The following is a 24,343-nucleotide window of genomic DNA, read 5'->3' on the forward strand; positions in this document are numbered from 1 at the left end:
ACCGATCTAATATTTTGGGGGAAGACATGTAGTTGTCCTGCAGCGTCACATTATATATCAGGTATATTGGTAATCGTCATATACATCACATAAGACAGACGGTATGTGTAAAAAAGTTGTCCAAAAAGCGTCAAGTATTTTGTGAATGAAATTCCGCACTCTATGATAATCCCCACAGATAGTAATAATAATTTCATCTTTTCTAAACCGCTGGTCGGTCGAGGACAAAGGTGGTGCAGATATGGCGTGATTATTGGAGACTGCAAGCCATTTTTTTAAAACGAATCTTTCTTTGACCTGAGTTTTAATAATTTTAATTAAAAATTAAAAGTTTTGAAATCGTTAACCAGCAACAGTCGTCAAAATTACTAGGTGACCTTTTGTCTTTTAAAATGTAAATCAGTGTGATACTTACGAATTTCGAATTCATTTTCGATGCAACACAAATTGTCTTTAGAGAAAGACAGAAATCAACAGATATCTGAATGTCAGTGGATGTCAGCCTGGATGAAATGTTTACAGTATGCATGCATGTGATGTGCTATACGTATAAGTTTATTTCCGAAATATGTAATTTTAATCCAAAATGAAAACAAGGTTCGGCATGTCTCAAGACTAATAAATATTGCATGCCGGGCAACCGATAAACAAAAATGACCGATAGCACAGCACATAATGCATCTTGTGGTTAAAAAATGCAGCTGTTTAAGGCATATTTTCAAATTTTATTACTTGGAGTGTTTTAGTGGGCTGAATTGTATTTATATATGGCAGAAAGAGAAGAACGAAGTGTCACCTTGTCGAAATGCCGGGAATTGTCGTGTTTAACCGTCGCTGGGTTGTTGGAAGTGATGATTTTGTGATACCCTTTGGAATCGCGTTTGTATTACGTGTAATATGGTATGTATATTTATAGTTAATAGAATAAGAATATTTAAATAAGATGTTTGCTCCGATTTATATTACAGTCATAAAAATATAAAGTTGTGTTATCGGGATGTTCCAAATAAGATTACATTTCAAGTATTAAATGATATCAAACACGCTTACGAAATCATTGTTTAAACCAATGTATTCGAAATTAGTAAAGTTTTCTATTCATAAAAATTGTTATGATTTTAAGGGATTGTTATGCGTAAGATGATCGAATCAAATCGTTGTGAAGTATTAGATATAAACTAATTTCTAATAAAAAATCAAGCTTAGAATTTGGATAATTGTTACATTACAGATTAGCAACTGACAACAATGTTGACAAACGTCTTAGATTATGAGTCTTTAACAGTTGAAACAGAGCATATGGTCCTGAACACTCTGAATGTGTCATTTTTGTTTAAATTAAATTATCATACATATCTTCTTATATTTACTGTGACCTTCAGGAAGTTAAACTTCCCTTGTCTTGGATTGCTCTTCAAGTAGTATACTAATGTGACAGTCAACAAAAATTACTAAAATAAATCTGAGGCTCCAGTTGTGACCTATTTACTCAGCCAGACCTTTTTACAAGTGTTGATTACACAGCCTCTTTTGTTTCACTGAGTTTTAATTTTTGTTATATATTTATACTGAATATTCTACTGAATATTCTACTGAATATTCTACAATATTCTGTGAATATTCTTGTATCTGGAGTATTTATGTTGCATTGCATATTTGTATATTCAGATTCACAGACCATAATAAATAATCCATTTTATTAAAGGATTCTTAAGAGGTCAGCATGGAACAAATGTATGATTATCCAACCCTCTTAATAAGGTGCTAGTTGTGTCAATGTCAGGGCACTGAATGGGTCTAACACATGTTATTTTTTAATAAATACTAGTATCGCAGGTATAAACAGTATGGTATAAACAGGAAGTAAAAAAATCATCATGATTGCTGTTCGCTTGTATAAGACCTCTGGTTCAACAAGTGCATAACTCAGGGCTTACTAAACACTAGTTAACCACTTTGTAACAAGATGCCATTGCCAAATTTCATATTTGTTCTTAGTGTGTTTCATCTCTGTTTCAATCAGAATTTGCAATTTAATTTACAAGTAATGTTAGCCTTAGGCAATTTTCATAGATGGAAGGTAATGAAAATTTGTAATTATGCTAAAATAGATTAAACCGGCCTGTATCAATCTATAAATATCTATTATTATTATATATATATATATATATATATATATATAATCTTGGATTTGTGCGTAGTATATATATATATATATATATATATATATATATATATATATATATATATTTGCGTAACAACATTTTGCCTTAATTTTCTGTAATATGTTAATGAAAACTTCATATTAAAATATTCATTTCAAATTTGTATTTTATATAGCTTCATTCATTTTTTATATGTGGAAAGTATTTGCTGCTTACAGGGGTACCAAGCCTGTGGTGTTTGGTTAAGTCATGCCAGATCTGAAGCTCTTAATATCCATGAGATGAAATTATAATCAGACTACTTGTAATATTCAACTGTGAAATAACAAAGTCTTATTATGATTGGATAATATTTAATGAGGCCCTTAATTAACTGGATGTGGGAAATAATAATAGTGGGCAGTGGTTAGATGTAATCTTCTGAAGGTAGACCATGCAAAGGTTGATGTGATGATAACAATGTTTAATAAGTTGCCTGTAAACTATTTTCAAAAACCTATGAACTGTATGTTTGGACTGTGTAAACCTCCTCATGCATTGCTTATGTAACACAAAATTTAAGTTCTGCATGTTGGGGGTAGATGTGATACAGTACATTATAATAGATGTTTAGTATGCTTCTTCACCCAAACCACGTTTTTCTTTCCTAGGATGATTTCACTTGGTGTAATGCTCGCTCTTTATCATTCATTTGACCAAGATGCTTACCTTGAATGTGAATCGACGTTCGACTATTTTACAAGTGGCTACATCGTACTACTCTTTGCCACTAACCTAGTGGAATTCTTAGTGTCTTGGCTTAGTAGCAAAGGTAATGTAAATACAACGAGGAGTTCAATTGTAGATGTCTGTTGACAGTATTTCAGTAGCCTCCAGCGTGTCTGTTATAAAAATTCAGAATGAAGGGTCGGTGGCTTTAGAGAATTGCTGGACTAGAGGTGAAGGTATAGGAGAGGGTTTTCCGTATTGGAGAGTTGTCTCTATTGGAGAGGTTTATTCGTTAGAAAGAAGACTTTATCAGGGAGTTCGTATTAGAAACGTTTTTTTAGAGAGGTGTCTTTCATTAGAAAAATGTCTTTATTAGAGTAATGTCCATTTTAGAGAAATGTATTTATTCAAGAGTTTCTTATCACGGAGGTGTCCATGTAAGAGAAATGTCTTCATTAGAGGAGCCCTTATAAAAATGTGTCCTGTATTAGAGTTTTGTCTTCATTAGAAGTAGAGGCGCCTTCATTAGAGAAGTGTCCATTTCCTGGAAATTCTTTCCTGGAGAGATGCCTGTATCTAAGAAGAAAAAAACATCAAGCAGGTAGCCTTTCAAGAAATTTAAAATTTTTTCGTTTTTCTGTATCATTTAAAGGCACTATTATGGATGACACGCCTCGTCAGGTGATACCAACGGTTTTGTACATCCGACTCTGCTTCAGCATAACTGAAATTTTCTGGCTTTCGCTCGGCCTAAAATGGATTTTTATTGATGGAGAGGAATGTGAATCGAGTCCAGGCTGGAGGATATCAAAAGGCGTAGTGATTTTTAACTGGATGTTCTTAATATTCGTCGCCCTGTTGGTGTTTTGTAGCTTTGATTCAGCAGGCAAGGATTGGGTGCGGATGGTGAAACACGCTCGGACCGAACATTACGACACGATAAGAACTCAGATCTCGGATCGCTACATGAGTAGATGGAAGGAATATTTCCAATGCTTTTGCGCATGCTCCGGTGTGAACGATAACATGAATGATCAGAGCATATATGGTTTCATTGGCATGTAAGTAGCTTAAAATAGAATGATGTCATTCCCTCGGTAAGGAGCTAATAGGAAACGAAGCACATAGAAAACGAAGCATGCACATGGTAATGCGACGATGACAACTTTCAATTTGACTAGGAATAGGAAAAGACGCGTAATTGCGGCATTTGCAAATAATTTAGTCTAGACGTAAAACTCGCTTTCTTTAAAATGCCAATAGCAAATCGCAAATTTTGACCGCTTTACAACGCCTACGTTTTCAAGTGGCACTCCAAATTCAACCGCTTTTTCCAAAAGTTGAGATAGCCTATTCAGATCACTTACGTCTTAACCGCTGGAATTCGCTATTTATCAAGGAAGCAGTGAACTCGATGTATTTGAAGTACAAATGCCAGTTCATGTGAATTGTTTTGGATGGCTCGGTTTTCAATCGGGCTGACAAAAACAATAAGGAGGGATTGGCCTGGTTCTCAATTCGGGTTGTCTTTAAAGATGGCGGCCAATTGAGTAACGTGGGTTATCATTCCAGTCTAAATCAGGACGTGATATAGTGGAATAATTGGGAGGTTCATATTCATATATTTGTTCTGCGCGATGGATTTCTTTTGCAAGCTATTGAAAGAAGCAGTGCGATTGCCCCCCACCAAATTGACCCCCACCAAAGTATTGTAAAATTAACCGGCTGTCGATGAACAGAAATCATCAAGTCGACTGAAAGTAGCTTACATTTCTAGGACTTTGTCAGAATTCTTCCAAGATTTAGACGTCGTCCCAAGTGATATTGCAGCTGGGTTAGTTTTACTTCGACTGATTCAAAAAAGGGAAGAGAATCGACTCGTGTACCAATGTCTTGCCGATGCGTTACCAATGGTATGCAAGGTACTGTATCATTAAATTTCATTCAAGTTGACTCATCCAAGAGAGAAGTAAGAGTGTTATTAAGAGTGTTGACTTATCGCCGGTTAAGCTAAACGGGCTTAATACAACCGGTCCCTGTACTATAAACATGTAATAACTGCCTCTTTCAATAACTGCTTCTTTTTTAGCCAGGAAAAGGAAAGGTGACAAACAGCTTCCAGAAGACTAGGAAAGCGAAACCTTTCACGATTGAAAGTCGGGTTAGTATACTGTAGGTCAAGAATATGAAATCCGTTCTCCATTTTAGCATCGTTTACTATGGTAAACAGTAGCTTTCAGTACATAAATTAATCATTCTAAACGATTTCCCTTAGGAGGAATGTCGTTTGTTTGAAGATGTAGTGCATTACGCTCACTATGCTGTTGGAGCGTACGGATGGCCTGTGTATTTGCTGACTGATTTGAAATGTGCTTGTTGTTCTCTGGCCAGTACTATGAGGTACACAATAAGTACACAATAAGTGCACAACAGTTGCTACGGTGCGAGCCCTATAGCAACAGTAAATGCTGCGACAAAACTACCATTGCGATAGCGTTACTGAAATAAACATCAAAAACAACAACAGTACAACCGTAACACGCAATAATCACAACGTGAACGATGACAGTATCTCGCCTAGAACAACAATAGCTTTCTTTTGCATCTTTAGATATATACATTCTTCTTTATAGGTGTTGTTATTCCTGTCGAAAGCAAGAAGCGAAATTTGGTCCAGTTCTTGAAGACAATTGTTGTCAGTGCAATTTCTCCGCTGTAAAGCAAACACTGAGTGATTTCTTTGAAGATGTCCAGATTATCTATACTTCGTTCGTTGATGAGGTACAGTATGTTTGTAATTCTCGGAATACACGTAATTATAAGTAAAATATGAAAAACCACTAAGAAACTGTAGTTTTTCTAATACACATGGAAAACAGTATACAGTATAAGACGTCGACATTGTACATTAGCCCGTGTACCAGCCGTTTTATCCAAAGCAAGTGCCGTGGAACGATTTAGAAAGCGAGGGAGCACTAACAAAAAAGGGCACTCAGTTCTAATATAAAGTACTGCCATACACATGTGGAAACAGTGATAGTGAAATATAGTTTTGACAAGAGATTGTCATCATTAAATAGTCATCAGGTGTGTGTGTACCAGCCGTTTTATCCAAAGCAAGTGCCGTGGAACCATTTAGAAAGCGAGGGAGCACTAACAAAAAAGGGCACTCAGTTCTAATATAGTATAGTAGTCTCATATGTACCGAAATCTTTTACCAAGTACTACCATACACATGTGGTGACAGTGAAATATAGTTTTGACCAGAGATTGTCATCATTAAATAGTCATCAGGAGACAGTAGGTTAGAGTTGGGTGCATAACCCTGCCGAGGTATTTTTTTGGCTAGTACTCTTGTATGAATAATGCATGTATAAGTCAATTAAATACCTAAAAGTCATTAAATATCATGATCTGTTTTTATAAATTTCAGCTCTATGTCAGTCCTTTTTACGTGGCTGTTGATCATGCAAAGAAATCTGTCATCATTTCGATACGAGGAACTCTCTCCCTACAGGTAGCTTTGTAGTTCTTTTTTCGACGCAAGTAATGCAAGCGTAAAAAATAGTAAATAAATAGTAACTGGTAAAATAATTTTTTCTGGTATTATAAAACTCGTGCTACTACGCGATTTTAAAGAGAACTCAATGCGAAGACGGTAGATTTTTTATTTGAGTAAGAAAAGGATTTGCGCGTTGGCCCTACACAAAAGAAAGGGTACATACCCTGTGATTAAGGAATTCCACAACATTTAAAATCTTGTTAGATATTCTGACAGGATATGATATATTTATGTAGAAGAATGGTAGTTTAAAATGTAATCATAACGTTTGTTTACATTTTACGCGCTATTTACGCGCTATTTACGCGCTATGCACGTTCAACAATTCGAACACAACTTCCTAAGAAATCTTTTCGGGGTTTTTTTCAGAATATCTTGACAGACTTGATAGTGGAACCGGAGAAAATCCCTTGTAGTCGAAGTCACATGTACGACGAATGGTATGCTCATAAAGGAATGCTGAGAACAGCGTTGAGCGTGAAAAATGTTCTGGAAACCAAGGGAATATTGACTGAAGCTTTTGATAAATGCCCTGTAAGTATAATTGTCCCCACTTCTAACAAGATATTTGTCATTTGCGTTGCGAATGAAGCTTTACACGTGCACTGATATCCTAAATGTATTTTCCTTTTTAGCCAAATGAACGCAATAACTATCAACTGATTATCGTAGGTCATTCACTGGGAGCAGGTGCAGCTGCGGTATTGTCAATCTTACTGAAAGAGAAATATCCCAATCTATTCTGTTATGCTTATTCACCGCCTGGCGCAACATTGAGCAGTGATGCTACGAAGTATGCTGAGGATTTCATCCTGTCTGTTGTGATAGGGAAAGACATGATAGCGAGGTTAGCATCACCCTCATACCAAGGGTCTTTTCTCTGTGCTCACTCTTGTGGGGGGGGCATTAGTATTTATTATTAGTATTATTTATTAGCATTTCGTGTTGAGCTTATTAATGCCGAGTTCATTCAACCCAATTCCATACTACTATACCCCAACATAACCCTCTATTACCCTATACCCCACTATAACCCTATACCTCACTATATATATCGACACTATGATGTGGTGCACATTATGGTCACCCCAAAACATGTACAAACAATGTACAAACTCAATCTTTCTCTTCTTTGATAGGATGAGTTTAAACAATCTCAAAGATTTACGAGATCGCGTTCTGTTCCTTGTTTCCCGCACTAGGAAACCCAAGGTGCTGTAACACTAAAATTTAAGTGACGTTCCTCCTGTAATGACCCTTGACAGCCACTGAACGATAATAAATTACTGCCTATAGAAAGAACACGTTCGACTTAACGAAATATTTAGTAATATATTCGTGTCAGGTCTCCCTAGTCGAATTGTCAATGTAGTTTAGGTTACTTGTAGATAGTCCCAGTAGCTTAGTTATGAAATCACTATATTTATAGTTATATACAATCGTATAGAGGCGCAAGTATAATTCTTTTTGGATGATCTTAGCTGCAATTTCCCAACGTTCTCGGTTTTTTCTTCAGTCCTGTAATATCCTTTCGTCACATGACGTCACGTCATTCACATCAGTCACAGCCTTCCTAGGTATTATCTGGTATTAAACTATAGATTTACTGGTGCTAGTTGCATTGTTAACTAACACAATAGTGCCTGCCTCACGTGTGGTACCCGTGTATACCCGCAGCTTTTTTGCAACTCTGCTAACTAAGGAAGTGCATGCAAAAATACATCCATTGTTTAGGCTCAACTTTTATATACAGAATTAGTTTTATTCAAGCTCTCTATTTCAGTGGAAAATTCTACGACGTTGTGTTTGGCGTTCGACGATGTGTTGTTGTTGTGGTCCAACTAAGGCTAAGGACAATCATTTACCAGACGCTGACGTGGATCAACTCGAGAGGAAATTTCGTGAATTCACACGACAGTCATCGAGTACTCCGGATTTCTATCCTCCCGGGAAAGTCCTCCATCTGGCAAAAGTGAAATCAATTAAAGGGTAGGTTCCGAAACTCATTCTTTGCTCTTCAGTTACAGTTTGTCTTCCCAAAATTGTTCTCTCAAAAATGTTTTTCCCAAAAATCGGCTCGATGCACAAATTTGGGCTAGTGCAAAACAGCCATAGGGAACTAAAATAAATGTGCTCTAAATCACAAAGTAGCTTTATAAAAATTCTGGGATTGCGCTTTTTTAGACACCCTGTAGATAATAGCTGATAAGGATGGTGAATATCGTCTTATCTTATGTCCCATTTCTGTTTTTGACAGTTTATTCGCGTCGGACGCAACTGAGATAGGGATATAGAGATGATAAGCATCTTTACTCCTCATTATCAACCCATTTTTATACACAGGGTGCATAAAAAATGCAAGTGATATATGTTCAGTTCTATTAAATAACAAAAGGGAATTTTTAAGGTTGATAGTCCTGATTGCATTCGACGCGACAGAACTGATACGACGTCCAATGTCGTGTTTACACCAATATAGCTTCAAGCCAGATTTTCAGACAACGCACTTCGGGAATCAGGGTCGCCTGTTTTGAACAGCTGGATTTTCTGGCCACCCCCCAAGTCTACAAAAATCAAGCTTAATTCTATCCATGCACAATACTTGATGTAAACACGGCTGCTTAGAAATCAACTCAGAATGAGACAAAGCTACAGTAGTTCGGGAATTAAATTTCTAACACCTTGCAGGCAAGGCCGTAAATAGAACGATAATTGGGGGGTGTTTATTCATATGTTCAGTTCTGCCCGACGGATTTCCATTGTTAGCTATTGCACTTACAAAAGAAATCCGTAGGGCAGAACTGAATATATGAATAAACACCCCCCCCCCCCCAATTATCGTTCTAGTTACGGCCCTGCTGAGTTTCAGGAGCAGTTATTCAAAGCTAGGTTAGCCTGGGTTAAATTTTAATCGAGTATTTTAGTTTACGTGCTTCAGGAACACTGTTCGTTTTAAAACTTATAGAACACATGACTTCTATCGGTCCAGAAAATATTTATGAAAACTTTGTAAACAAGAGATTAAAAAAATTGATGTAAAGATTCATGCTTTAACCCAGGGTTAGGCTAGCCGGCTTTTGAACAACTGTCCCCTGGTCCTTCAAGTACCGTCCTGCCAAATGCAGGGAATTGCAATTCACCGAGTTCTTTTACCACAAGAGTATTTAGTTCCTTAAAAAATTTTAGTACCTTTTTATTGTACGTGCAGTGTGTCCCAGACATGAACCGTCTTTTGTTGTTCATTCACCTCTGAGCTCAAGAATTTGAATAAATTAGACTAACAGTAGAATTTTATTTCACTTCCTCATTGTCTAAATAATTCAACTTGACCATCGGAGCAATACGAGTTTACCAGGAAAAGGTTCTGCTTATTTATTGAAATTGATAAAATCTGTAGGCCGTGTTCCCTATTTCGTTGCCATGATTGTATCTTTTGCTTATCAGTTTGTTTGAATAAGCATATGGTTTTTGACACTCAAACTTTGTTCTATCGTTATTGTCTGAGCCATTCATGATCGAACTTTATTATATAAAGTTTAAGAACTATAATATTTAAATGCAAAAAAATAATTATAATATTTATATTTTGCATTTTAACTCAATTTGTGTGGCTATTCAAATAAAACGTATCTGCAATTCCCAGAAGTATAATTAGTTACACTGGCGTTGAGATTCCAATTACGGCATATTTTTTTGCATGACACACCCTTTATGTGCTTGTTGTTGTGTCCCCGCTAAATGTTATCATATGATATATTCTCTCCAATTTAACATGCGTCTTCTTCAATTTCCACAAGGCGTTGCTTTAACAAGGAAAAAGAATTTGAGCTTTTCTGGTCAACCAGCGAGGATTTCGAAGAGATTTTGATCTCAAGTCTGATGTGGTCGGATCACATGCCAGATTTCGTTTTGAAAGTTCTGAAAGATACTTTACATCGGCTTAATATTCGCTCTGACAAAGCCAGTGGATATTCTCCGCCCTGTAGGTCTCATCATCATGGATTACAGCGATGTTTGAGCGATAATGGTTCGTGTTATATATCTGTGCTCGACTCACCAACAGGTATGAACTGTTCAACTTGCTTATGCTAATACAAGAAGCCAGTACGCAATAATCAAAGCTGTATTCAATGTTTTATTCACTTCAAGCTGTTTGAGAAAACTACCTGAAACTAAAAAATATCTTTTAAATATCGAAATCGACATTTGTAGTCTACAAACAGACGTTGGTGATAACTATATAAATTTAGTTTAGCTTCGGTTTTCCCTCGTAAGACGCCTTTTCAGGCTTCGGAACGCCATCTTGTCAAATGGGCCAAATTCAATAGTAATAATTCAAAAATAAAACCATGGGTACTCGCTGTCCTTGTGGTTGATTCAGCATTATAAACAGGGTTTCCACAACTTATTTGCATATGACTGTCCCCATAGGGGGATGGAACTTTTGAAAAGAAGTTAAAAAACAGAACCCTCCCTCCCTCGTGGTTGCCAATTAGTCATTTCCCAATCGAGCAGGGTACTGGGTCTAGTCGCAAACCGCGAGGCATCTATGGACTGTTTGGAGGGACAAATTACTTCAGACTTATATTTCCTGTCTCCAAACAGTCCCTAGATGTTTTGCAGTTCGCGACTAAACCCAGTCCTCTGCTCGATTGGGAAATGGCTAATTGCAAGGAAATTTCCTTGCATTGTGGAAACCCTGATTATAAATAATATTGTAGTATGTCGATCCCACGTGTAAATGGTCATAATGTGTGAAAATAGGAAAGAAAAAACCGCAAACACTGTAGATGAACCGACGGCTGTCATCTTTTTTACTACTAATTTGCAAGTGCTGATACATCCCTGGATGTACGCCAATGAAAATTTAAATAATAATGTTGCTTCTTTACTCCAAGGTGCCATTGTCGATCAGCCTGGCGATGTTGACTTGTCGTTTGTTTGAATGTACTGCTCTCATTTGGTCAAACCAAATTGAAGTTTGTCGTTTCGAAAGTCCCTTGGGTGAAAACCCCACCTTTCGTGGAGTGAAAATCCCTCCATCAGTGAATCAAATCCATCATGATCTGTATGTATGTATATATATATGAAGATTTTCATAGTATAATTTATTTATGTCTGATGAAATGATTTGATAGCTCGGATTCGTTTGAAAAACCTAAAAATTCATAATTGTAAAAAAATACCCATGAATTAGGTTAAAAATGAATGCGTACACTTAATCAACTCGCAGTTCAAGCACTCAGAGTGAGGAATATAATAATTCATTGTCGCGATTTGAGGAATTACGGGAAGAATCACAAGACCCAAATTGTTAGCGTGCTCGTAGACTAAATTTTAAAATGCCCGCGTAAATATCCGGGGTATAGTCGCACGTACAGTTGATCAAAGAAATGTGAACAACACTCTTGGAGAGAGGCCTCTGGAGTTCCGAGAACAGGTCATACGTTATTAATGCAATACAGGAGCCAGAATAAGAATTCATAATAATTCATTTCGCTTTTCACGATTTTCACGATGTGAATTTATGTGAAAGAAACATTATCTAAAAATTATCTTAAAAATGGCCGGAAATCGACCCAATAATACCGGGTTTCTAATCTTTCGCTTGATCAGTTTCCTTGCTAAATGTAGACCCTACTCAAACGGTTCCCTTTTTTGTGTGAAAATTTGAAAGGATCAAACGTGAGTAACTCGGAGTCCTTGATCCATAATCGTGATGCATCATTCCACGCGTGTGTTTACGAGCATGCCATGTACCCCCCCCCCCACTTCCCCACCTTCCCAGGTGTCTTGTTGATTATAATCTTGTCCCAAATCGGGCAACTTAAAGTGTTTATCAACAAATTGAAACTTTCAAATTAAGAAAGGTTCATAAAATATAAAGTTGTGTTATTTTTGCATCGAAATTGAAATAGAATAACTAATTAAAGTAATGTGTTTAAATTATGAAGCTACGGTAAATATAATGATATATAAAAATTGTACAAAAATTTTGAGAAATGACCCGCTTCAGTCAATTGAAATTATAATTTTCGTTAACATTACTGACATTGACATTGTTAACATTTAGTAAGGTGAAGTGTATATTGGATATTCTTTTATGATGGTTACTTATACGCCTGTGTTGAAAAAGCTCACTCGCACTCACACTCATTGAGTATGACATTGAAATTTGGTTATCACTGATTAATGAGAAAGTTCTGTATTAATCTGTGGAAAGATCCAAGTTCCTATTTCAGTGGAAATACCGTTATGGAAACGTTATGAGAAGACTGAGGTCTTTCACTCAATGAGTTTGAGTGTTAGTGAGCTTTTAGAATACAGGCGATAGTCTGTGTTTGAAAAGTTGTCGCCTTTTGCCAGAACAATTTTCTAAAAAAAATGTACAGTCACGGAGTGACACATGGTTAGATCATTTGAAGTTAGAAGATGTTAATTAATACACTTTACTTGTTTCTTTTCAACATTGTGGCCATTAATATATATGTAAGCATCATCCAAGATATACATAACCAGGTGAAAAACACTAGATTTAAGAAGCTAACAATATACATTGAAGTCGTATTCTTGTATTATGATTTACAAAATGAATACATATTTATTTAAATAATATAACTGCTAAAACCATCGCTGTGCTTTATTACTCTTATTGTATTTACAAAATTCCACCTTGTACCTTTTTAATATATATACACGTATAAATTAAGACCTACTTTTTGAGTTGGAAGGTTGATGTTGGAGATATATTTAGGAGGAGTAAGAGAGATGTTAGTTACTTCTACATGGTTGCAATTCTGGTTTGAAATTGAGCCCTCAGAATCCAGTTCTATTTTTCAGATCAGGGTTTATTTAAAGGGCATCTATTTGAACATTATTTCTGGTTTTCATCTCTGTATGCTTTGATTGCTTTCCGATCCGAATGGTGACATTTCCCACGTTTCCATATTTTGAGCTATTTTAACGAGACCTGTCGCTTTTTGTCGTGCTTTAACTTTGAGAATACATTTAAGTAGCGAACGTTCGTCTTTTTTGTTCGTGGTAAAGAGTTCACTTTTTTAACGGATGGTTTCCAGCGTAATTTTCTTCGTCGGACTCCCTCAAGTATCGCCGAGAAAGCAGAACGAACGTTATCGAGTTCCTCTGAGGCTGACAGTTCAAAGAATAGACATCCTAATTGATGTGCTGCTGTGTTACCTTCTTCTCGAGGGACTGTAGAAAGAAAGTAGGTTAAGATTACAGTTTTACAAGCCAAACCATCACAGTAGCCGCAAAAAATCGTTATAGGTGGGGGGCTAATAGTCATATATTCATGTTAACAGACCATGAAGCAATTAATTTAAAGAGAAACTAATAAATGCTAAACGTGAACATATGAATATTTAGCGTTGCAAACCAAACTAAGGGAATGCAACATTCATTCGTCGCGGATAATCATGCATTGCTCTCATAAGTTGTTTCACTGTTTGCAGATATACAGCGGTACCCCGTGACATCTCCAGGTGCCCCTCTGGTTCACTATGTTGCTGATATTCCACCCAGACGTACATCAGATAATTTTATTTTGCCGGAGACTGAACGAATCTATATTTTTGTCAGCGTCTCTTGCTAAAATATAACCTACCACGATTATGACCTAATTATCAGAGGCTAATTTGAATGATTAATAATTATTAGCATCAATGCAAGGTTGTAAAAAACTCTGAATCACATTTTCCGTAGTTAAATCGTATTACTCGATTCTGATTGGCCAATTATACAATCGACCCCATTGCCATGCATTGGTATTTCCAGCCGTTTGTGAAGAAGCTCACCTGATCTAAAATGTTCCAAATCTTTTTTGTTTCCAACCAAAGCAATAACGACATCCCTCGTTTTCTTTTGTTCATGTATCGCGGAGATGATTTGTAATGCTGAGTTAAAACTCGTTCTGTCCGTGATAGAATATGTTACTGCAAATCCTTCTCCCCAGGCAATGCCTTTGGCATCTTTTAACGACGATTGTTCTACCTTGATGAGAAAAAAGTATAATATAGGCTCAAATTGTGCTTTTAAAGACGAATAGACGAAATACCGTATGTTTTCTATCGCGAATACATCGGTGAAGTTCATCAGTTTATCAAACAGGAGCTAAACAGGCGAGCTGAAACATTTAATCATGAATTGAACAATGATGTTTTCAAGTTATAAACATATGTTTAGTGCATGTGAATTAATTCAGATTCATTTACTCTTGAAATACCAGGCCATTCGAGTTTTGGCTTATCTTCAAGCTATAGTGATTTGTCAGTCTGAGGCTTAGAAAGTTAGGCCCATATAAAGAATCTATGATTACATCGACGGATTCTTAGAATTCTTCAGTGGTGAGGAGCCAAAATGGGTACTTACGAAATAAATCCTAAAATATAATCCCTGACACTGATCAAAAAAGGAATTTCCCCCTTTAATATTAATCATATAGAAATACTACCACACATATATAAGGGAATTTAACTGAATCGAGTGTAGGTTGGACTCGACGAGGGGCTCTGCAAGTTTGTCGCCTTGAAGTTATTCCACTGCCTGTAACTGATTAACTGGATGGTGGACAGACCCTGTTATTGGCTTTGTAGCTACACATTTAGGGTCAACCGACAAATACATCACCTCTATAATGGTACTGATTAAAAAATGTCCTACCGATAATTAACTTAATTTTTCACACACTAACCTTCTTTAACGAAATATCTCGTACTTCAAATGTTATATCCTGACTGCTCAATGATATTTTTCGCGAGTATATTCTTTCTACAAAACGAGCGGTGAAATAAGTGAAAGTCAACCGATTATGAGACAATAGCAGCCAAAGTTTGAGTCCTCGGCCATCTCGTTAACAACAACTATGGGATTGTTTAGTTGATCCCGCTTGGCCGAGATTAAACGAAAGTTGAAATCACTTTGAGGTATTGAAATAAGTATATAACATGATCCCTGGTAGTGGTTTAGTCATTCCAGCAATATCATGTGCTTGTTTTGTTTCATAAAGATTTATTTCAATGCCTCAGTAACCGCACACTCTGGCTACCAAAGTCGCCAAACCCTAAAGGACAGGGATTATTAGTAGATTGAATTGTCGAGACAAAAATCTGGGTGACTGCATAAGAAATAAGTTCTGACGTTAACCGAGAAATAAACTATGGTCAATTGCTAATTAGAGCGGCAATTTAAAATACCTCCTGGCAAAAAAAGACTGAAAAAAACAAGGAGAAAAAAAACGAACTCTTGCTCTAAATGCAATTTGCTGACTTTCATGCGCGCGGAAAAAAACCTTATCAGCTGCTATATTAATAGAAAGTAGTAAATATCCTGCCAGGCATTAGACCTCGTGTCTTATCAGTAGACGGAAGATAGTTAGGACGGTAGAGTTCGGCCACAGGTGTTATTTTATTATTATTTCCCCTATGTACAGTTTCATCTATACCTGTTAATAAGTTTTCTATAGTATCTTGGGCTAGAGACCTACTAGAAACCTTGACAGGCTTTTCAATTTAGGCCCCTAGTTAAAGTTCAATTATATTAATCATATATGTACAATCAAATCAGCAAAATCAGCAAAATAATTTTTAGAGTACTACTATTTACAGAAAGAAGAAAGATAAAGTAAAAATTAATTATAATACCAATAGAAGATAGAATACCACAATACATTTATGCTACGAGTTCCTAGATAATATACATAAAAAGTAGAATATTTTCAGAACCATTATGCTGTATTTAGCAAAAAATGTTTTTTAATATGTCTCTTAAAAACGCTATGAGAGTTTATGTCTTTAATTTTTAATTCTAGTGAATTCCACACATCAGCTCCATTATTTGAGAGAGTATGTTTTACATAATTTGTTCTTTTATACCGCTTATGAATCTTTGATGAGTTTCTCGTATTATGTTCATGAATTTGATTACCGGTCACAAAGAAATTATCAAATTCTTCAGGTAGATTTTTAAGATGATGATATCGAAACATAAACATAGCAGTTAAATAATGATTTAATTTAAAGACATCTAAGATGCTTAACTCTTTGAAAATCTGCTCAGAATGTTCCAGGTACGATTTAAATGTCATTAATCGTACAATTTTTTTTTGAATATTCATTATTTTTTGAATCCTGGTTTTGTAGGTGTTACCCCAAATCAAGTTGCCGTAAATAAGATATGGATAGACTAACGCATAGTAAATTAACTTAATTGAATTTCTGTTGACAAAATGTCGGATTTTTGCAATTATAGCGGAGGCTCTAATGATTTTTTTTGATACCTTTTCAATATGTTCATTCCACGTCAGACATTCATCAATGATAATACCTAGAAAGTTTGTACTTTTGACTTGCTCAATATGTATATTATTTATGGTAATTTTAACTTCATGCTTGGGTTTTTTATTTGAAGGTCTGAATATAATAAATTTTGTTTTAGTAATATTTAGGGATAATTTATTAACATTTAACCATTCAGTTACATTATTCATTTCTGTTTGCATGGTTTCACTAATTGTTTTAAGACAATTATTACTATAAAATATATTAGTATCGTCTGCAAATAATACAAATGAAACTAATTTACTACAATTTTCAATATCATTTATATATAATAGAAACAGAATAGGTCCAAGAATTGATCCCTGTGGGACTCCAGTCTGAATTAACATTTCTTTTGACCTAATTTGATCGTATTTGACGATTTGCTGCCTATTTGATAAGTAGTCTTGAAACCATAGTTGAGCTACTCCCCGAACACCGTAGTGTTCTAGTTTTTGAATCAGAATCTTGTGATTAATTGTGTCAAATGCTTTTGACAAGTCTAGGAAAATACCTATTGTATATTCTCCATTATCGATTGCTTTAGTTAATCTGTTAGTAAGTTCAATTAATGCAAGTTCAGTGGATCTGTTTTCTCTGAAACCATATTGATGCTGTGTTAATATTTTGTTTTTTTCAATAAATTTAATTAATCTTTTATACATGAGCTTTTCTAACAATTTTGAGAAACAAGTGAGAACGGATATTGGTCGATAATTTTTAAACTCGTTTTTTTCATTTGCTTTGAAGACTGGTGTGATCAATGCTTTTTTCAAGTCATCAGGAATAATTCCACTAATAAAAGTTAAGTTGAAAATGTGTGCAAGAGGTTCGGAAATTTGATTAGCAACACTCTTGATAACTTTCGCGCTTATACCGTCGTACCCTGGGCTTTTCTTGATACTTAATTCAGTAATTTCAGTTTTTAATTCATATTTGGTTATAGGCTCGATGAAGAAGCTATTTTTATAGCTACCCGTTAGAAATTCATCAAAAGTTCTTTCACAGTTCGGGAGCTTTCTGGCTATTTCTGGTCCAACATTCACAAAATATTCATTGAATTTATTTGCTATGGTGTGAGGATCTTTAATTTTTTTATCAGGATTATTTCCGATAAATTCTTTCGGCATATTTTTTTTTTTCTCGTGTTTGTTTATAATTTGGTTAAGTGTTTTCCATAATAATTTTGTGTCGTACTTGTATTTTGCTAGTTGTTCTTCGTAATGCTTCTTTTTTGCTACTTTTATAACATGGTTAAGTCTATTTTTGTACTTTTTGTAGATGTTTTCATTCTTTCGTATAGGGTGATTTAGGAATTTCTTATACAGTTTGTTTTTTTTCTTAACAGACTTGGCAATGCAATTTGTTATCCATGGGCTTTTATTTTTGTCAACACTTTTTTTAATTTTTTTTTTTGTCAGTGGAAAGTTTTTATCATAGACAGTTGAAAATGAGCCAAAGAATTCATTATAGGATTCAGTGGTGATATTACTAGAGAGAACATTTTCCCATGACATACTTGTGATGGTGTTAGTAAATGCTTTAATACAAGACTCATTGATAATTCTTTCACATTTAAACTCCTTTATTGGTATAGTCTCTTTATGAGTCTTCAAACTTCGTATGTGAACAATAGGCAAATGATCAGAGATGTCAGAAAAGATAATGCCATTTGTACTTGAGTCTATACTTTCAATATCGTTAGTAAAAATATTGTCTATTAGTGTGGCCGTATGTTGTGTGATTCTCGTTGGTCTCAACACAAGTGGAATGTATGATGATGTAAATAATACCTCTAGAAATCTCTTTGTGTAATCACAAGATTCTGATTTAAGTAAGTCAATATTGAAATCCCCCATAAGATAGCATGTCTTATTTTCTTTATCTATTTTACCTAGTATTTCATTAATTTTGTTTTCAAATTCATTTATTTTATTGTTTGGTGGTCTGTATATTACACCTATTATTATGTTTTTACCAGCCGCTGTTATAAGTTCAATAAATACTGACTCAATAGTGTTTTCTTCGTTTAAGTTTAGGTCAGTACGTAATTTATATTTCATTTGGTGTGAGATGTAAATACCTACTCCTCCGCCGTTTTTATTGCATCTATTTGCATTTACAAAATCGTAATTTTCTAGCATAAAGAGATCATCATTACTATCATTTAGCCACGTCTCAGTTAAGCCAATTATTTGAAACGGTATGTTGAATGAGTTTTTAAGTTGTTTAAAGGAATCAAATTTATTAGCTATGCTTCTAGTATTTAAGTGCATCAGTGAAAGGCTATTAGTATTACTAAGATTCGCTCTATTTGTTTTTTGATTGAAATCGTCTGGCAGGTAATATTCACAGTTTATTTTAGTCTGGCTTATATCTAAATCTTCGTTGTTCTCAGACAACGCTATATTATTATTTGTGTCGAACGGGTTGAATTTTAAATGCTTTAGTCTATCCATATTGTCTTCACTGATATTGTTTCCGTTAAAAATATTAAATTCAAATTCAAAATCATCCAGCGTTTGAAATGGCAAAGTATCAATTAAACAATTTTGACACACATCGATTGTTTTATCTATATCTGAAGTGGTGTTAAATGATTTTACGCATGCTAACCTAGCGTGAAACCATTTACCGCATGTAAGACATACTGTTGACTTTTGCGTTTCTTTAATTATTTTATAGCAAGAAGCGCAGGTTTTCTTTTGTTTATTGTTAAGAGTAGCCATTTAAAAGGTTTTTAGTTACTGTAAATGTTTGTTTGGCCGGTAAATACACAATAAGAAGATTATAGTATATTATAGTATAAACGTATCAAATTTCAACATCTGTTAAAATTAAAAACTTGCCCTTCGATAATGAGTTTATCCTTTACAATTCTGGCTCTTTTACCTTCCGATTTGGCTTTCTTTAGTTCGGGATACAGAGACTTTCGAATGGTTTCAATTTCTTCAGGAAACTGTTCAGATACTCCGATAGTTGTGCCCTTCAGCTTTCTTGCATTTAGACGCACAAATTCCCTGTCTTGGTGGTAATTGAATTTTACCACAATAGGTCTCGGTTTACGGTTTCCTTCTTTCCTTCTTCCAATTCTATGAGATCGGTCGATCTTTACATTATTTCTTGCGTCTTCCATCCCCATTTTTGTCTCCAGTAATTCGTGGATCATTTCTGTTGTATTTTCCTTGTCGTTTTCAGGCATGTTAAAAAACAACAGATTGTCACGCATCGACCTTGCCTGAAGGTCAATTACTTTGTCTCGTAACGTGTTGTTGTTGCGCTCTAAATTTTGGATTCTTTCACTCGATTTCGCTTGGTCCGCTTTCATTGTTTCATTCTCTTTCTTCAGATCTTTTATTTCGGCATGTGCGTATTCCAGTGATGTTTTAATTTCCTTCAAATCTGTCTCGATGCTGTCCAGCTTCTCCAATTTCGTCATGACAGTTTTAAACATGTCGTAGATTTGCTTCATTTCATTGTCGTTTCCTTCTTCTTTTGTGTTCGTTTGCATCATGGGTGTGTTAGGTTTGTGAATTTTTGATTTGACTGCTTTAGTTGGCGTACACAGGTTAGAACAACTTGAATATTGCGCAGCGCGCTTGGAGGCGTTTTGTCTAGTCGCCATATTGCCAATATATCTATTCACGTTATTCATTTCAGAAGGCGTAAACTGCTCCAAGCTATGTCTAATAATCTGAGTGAGAACGTCTACAAAACCCACTTGGACTTCCCACTTCGAAACGCAAGTGCTTTGTTGTGTAAAGTGTTTTTCGTTGTAAGTACATACTAGAACGTTTTGTACACATAAATATAGTTACACTAAACCAATTAAACTCGGCTATATTGAGTTTCTAAGTGCGCCGTCTGCGATTTTATGGCGTGTAGTAGACGCTGTGAATACAAGCACAACTGTAAAAGGAGTTAGAGTCTGTTAGACTAATTAAAAACCGCCCTAATTCTGTCAACTGCGACATTAGCAATTAATCAATGAGCAAATTTTCTTTCATTATGATATTTAAAATAGCAAACGAGTTTGCAATACGACCTCTAATAATGTTTGTGTATTCAAAGACATGTGCGCGCATATGTTGTCTATCAGCAACGATAAGTAAATTAGACTCTACTTCGTAAACATTAAACAGTGTTCTTTTGTTTAATTCATTTTGCCATTTTACTCATTTTATTTAATGACAAGCAACAGTTGTCTGGCGGGCACATTACGCACATATGTTAGTCTTATCCAAGCTATCACTATATGGGTGCACCCAAAATAGAATTTTAAAGCGCTCAATAGGGTTTGTATTAGTACCTGCTAGTGCTAGCGTTCAGGCTGCCTCCAGTGAGGCTCTGTACTGTTCTTACTGCATTATGCCCCAGTATATAAGTCTTTCCTTACAATTTATTGTTCAGTCTGTTTAACATGCAAAAACTTATGAAGTACAGTTTTAAATCTATTCTCACGATAAACGCCTACATTAAAATTTCAAACGCCCATCAAATTTTCCCTAAGTTAAATTTTGAGCAGCCGCAGCAGGGTATTCGAACCATATTTTGTAACATGTTTTTATGCTTAAGAATCATGCACCGCCTCGCTTACTTATAGTTCTCTGAAGTATGCTGCTAATGTCGCGAAAATCAGTAAAATCATTTTCTTGTTGGTGTCCAAACTCGAAACGGTTCTGAAAATTCTAAACCATGGCGCACGTGTATTTTGATGTAACTTTCTATGTTCGCTAGAGTCGGCTAGACGATCGAGCTTCACCAACCCTCCGGTGATTATTAGCATATGGTAAAACATTCATGGAATCATTAAATTAAATCATGCTGGCAATAAAATGGAATACACTTTCATGACATTTCGAATTAGATTCGGCTGGAACTCTATTTCATCCTACATTTTCGACAAAGTTTAAGTGGTTCAAGGCAGGACGAATAGATGAAATATCTTATCCCCGTTTACCCATCGTTCGTTCGCATCCACGTTTCGCCCTACGCCGTACTGGCATGCGTGACTGTTCATGTGTGGCATTACCAACAGGATTTAAAGAACCTCAAATCTTTCCGTCAACTCTAACTGAGTCTTGCTGTGAATGAATGTACATTGCATAGAGGGGATCAATACTTTGAAATGGAACCCATGCAGCTTTCTATTTCCTTTAACACATTTGGGGGTCTACACCTTGAAGTTGCGACTGAAATAAACTATAGGCGATTACAGCCACAGAACAAAGTCGGTTTTGTTTTCATTTATTCCATACATGTATATTGCGTTCATTCCATTTCCGGAAAAATTTACGTCAAGTTGGTTTGTACGAAAGCGTTAATACTAAAGAAAAACATTTTTTCTTGGCTTATGTAAACTGTGTGCAGGGTATAACGAGCGCCCTCTGAGAATAATCGAATAAAAAAATGTACTTTCAATTTCCTGTTTGTGTACTTTTCACTTTATCGAAAGATTTTATATTTACACGCAAGTATATAAAAAAGAGCAAAAGAATTGCAGCTTCAAAGTCGTGCGTCGTGGGTGAAGTCGTGGGTGAAGTCGTGGAAAAGGGGTGACTTCTAGTTGTTGAGGAGTAGTTCGATTGATAATATTCAGTTTTACGTTTTCTTTTAAATTGAATCAGTCAAGTTGACTGATTTATTCAGTCAAAACTCAAAATGAGTCATGGAAATATTTCTTGGAAGTGGAAATCCACCCTAATTAAAGTGCGCATGCAAAATACGGAAATAGGATTCGGATTGTTTTTCACTTGGCGGCATTTTTGCAAGCGGAGCTGTAAAACAGCCTTTATAGCCTGTATTTTTTTGTTCGGTTTAAAATGTTGTTGTTAATATGTGCGCACTTTATTCGAATCAACAGCATGACTACACTGCAATAACGTCAGCGGTATAGTTACTGTCACCAAGGAACACAAACAGTAAATTTGACATTGAACTTGTGTAAATGAAATCTAGCATGGTTTATTGTTTACGTAGTTCCCGCGCGTTCTTTGCCCAGTCCCTAATACAAATTAGAAACGTGGGAGTAAGGAGCTGCGGTCACCATTGAGCGTAATATTTACGCAATTTTAAATGTCATAGCAATATTTTTAGTGACAATGACAGCGCTCATTAGAAATACCTCTACGTCAGACTACTAATAATTGTACATCTTGTTCGCGTGTGTCAGCTAATTGGTTAAGTGTTCTTGTTTTTCATCCAAAAGGGTAAACATAATATTGCGGACAATAACGCATCTGAACGCAAAAGAAACTTTATCTTGACGTTAACAGTATACCACGAGGGGCGAATTTCAAACCGCAGTTTTGGGTCAGCTGCTAACCATTAAAAGTTAAGATAAGATTGAAACCTAAATTAATTACGTAGCTACAAATGAATTCCAGCGACTTGAATCGAGATTTTCAGTTTACTTTTAGTGGTTTTCTGAATAAGGTCAAGATGAAAGCGTCTATTCTTAGTGTCTAGAGACATTTGGCTTGTCTTTTTCAGCAAAGTTTTCAGAATTCGTTAAGCAATAACCCAATAGAATAATTACGTCATTTGACATCAGTGTGATAAACAACACCTCCAAAAGTCACGTAGCTGGCAAGAAAAGTTGTAGCATTGCGGCTACTAAAGTTTTGTCCGTGTTAATTTTTGCCATGCAGTTCACACCGTGTCACGTCGGCATAATAAAAAGCACATAAACTGTATTCCTGGTATTCAGTTTGCTAATTGAGTTGCGCTTTGTTTACAACTGATGTATTGTGAAAAAAGTTCATCTTAGTTACGGTCTTGGGGAACATGCATGTTTTTTTCAGTTCACATACAGACAATATGACTAAGCGATTCTAGAACCTCATTTTTTTTACCATTCGTGAAAGACGTGTTATCAACACTTGGTATATTGCAAAAAATGACAAGTATCAAGTATTCCATGCCTTCTGTGTTTGTCAATAAATCGGCATAAACAGTTTATAATCTTCAACCCAACCAGCCGGCAAGGGTCACCGACAAAATAACAGCAAAATAACTTATCTTAAGATTGTTTCTCGGTTGTTAATACACTTTTGGACTATATGCGTGTTAGTAATCTGTAGCTGGCAAAAAAAACATGAATGCCAAAGCGCTTGTGCCAAAATAAGGCTTTGAAATACCAAGCACCATCTACTTAACACTACTTACAGATATGATCATTTATAACTTTTTTAAGTATCGTTTATAGTATGTTTATATTGGGCAAACTGCACAGATTTTAATTTATTTAGTTTTGTGGGAAATTCCATGTAACGTTTATGCGTTGAAAATATACCGGCTAATGACTTCGTGCGCTTTTCAAAACAGGGAGTGGCCCAGGGGAAATAAAAACAAGCGTTCGTACGAGGACGTGCGTGCTTTTTACGTCACTGAGACGTAAAGTATGAAATCAGTTTGTCAGATCAATTTGTCTCTTCCTTCGAAAGACAACGTACGAAGGAATATTTTAGGGCCCGCGGTGCATATCAGAGTCGGGAGGGGTGTGCTAAGTCCTAAATGATAGCCAGTTACTCTCTGACTTTTATTTCAATAATTTTGGCCGCCAATCTCCGCAG

At 35.6% G+C, this 24,343-nt stretch overlaps 3 protein-coding genes across 4 annotated transcripts in view; 1 reads left to right on the forward strand and 2 right to left on the reverse strand.

Annotated features, from left to right (window-relative positions):
• On the forward strand, positions 1-12,457 carry LOC114531686 (sn1-specific diacylglycerol lipase alpha-like). Of its 2 annotated transcripts, none has more exons than XM_028553299.1 (15): positions 1-61; positions 775-900; positions 2,816-2,976; positions 3,526-3,934; positions 4,651-4,795; positions 4,963-5,034; positions 5,149-5,273; positions 5,507-5,654; positions 6,307-6,390; positions 6,805-6,969; positions 7,071-7,282; positions 7,575-7,647; positions 8,219-8,424; positions 10,233-10,498; positions 11,334-12,457. In XM_028553299.1, exons 2-15 carry the CDS (start codon positions 806-808, stop codon positions 11,378-11,380), a joined length of 2,208 nt encoding a protein of 735 aa, XP_028409100.1. In that variant the 5' UTR covers positions 1-61; positions 775-805; the 3' UTR covers positions 11,381-12,457. The 2 variants fall into 2 exon arrangements, with proteins under 2 accessions (XP_028409100.1, XP_028409099.1); XM_028553298.1 differs by lacking the exon at positions 1-61 and adding an exon at positions 232-597.
• LOC114531688 (ras-related and estrogen-regulated growth inhibitor-like protein) overlaps positions 12,448-24,343 on the reverse strand; it is a 17,168-nt gene continuing 5,272 nt past the window's right edge. Inside the window, exons 3-5 of the mRNA XM_028553301.1 lie at positions 15,146-15,222; positions 14,250-14,445; positions 12,448-13,647 (exon numbers count right to left, since the gene is read on the reverse strand). Coding sequence (XP_028409102.1) covers positions 13,391-13,647; positions 14,250-14,445; positions 15,146-15,222 — 530 coding nt within the window. The 3' untranslated portion in view covers positions 12,448-13,390. The remainder of the gene's footprint in view (positions 13,648-14,249; positions 14,446-15,145; positions 15,223-24,343) is intronic.
• Positions 18,519-20,396, reverse strand: LOC114531687 (protein unc-13 homolog C-like). The gene has a single exon (XM_028553300.1). It carries the CDS (start codon positions 20,392-20,394, stop codon positions 19,591-19,593), a length of 804 nt encoding a protein of 267 aa, XP_028409101.1. The 5' UTR covers positions 20,395-20,396; the 3' UTR covers positions 18,519-19,590.

Source organism: Dendronephthya gigantea, unplaced genomic scaffold, assembly GCF_004324835.1.
Source record: "Dendronephthya gigantea isolate DGI-Jeju-01 unplaced genomic scaffold, DenGig_1.0 000074F, whole genome shotgun sequence".
Lineage (NCBI taxonomy): Eukaryota > Metazoa > Cnidaria > Anthozoa > Malacalcyonacea > Nephtheidae > Dendronephthya > Dendronephthya gigantea.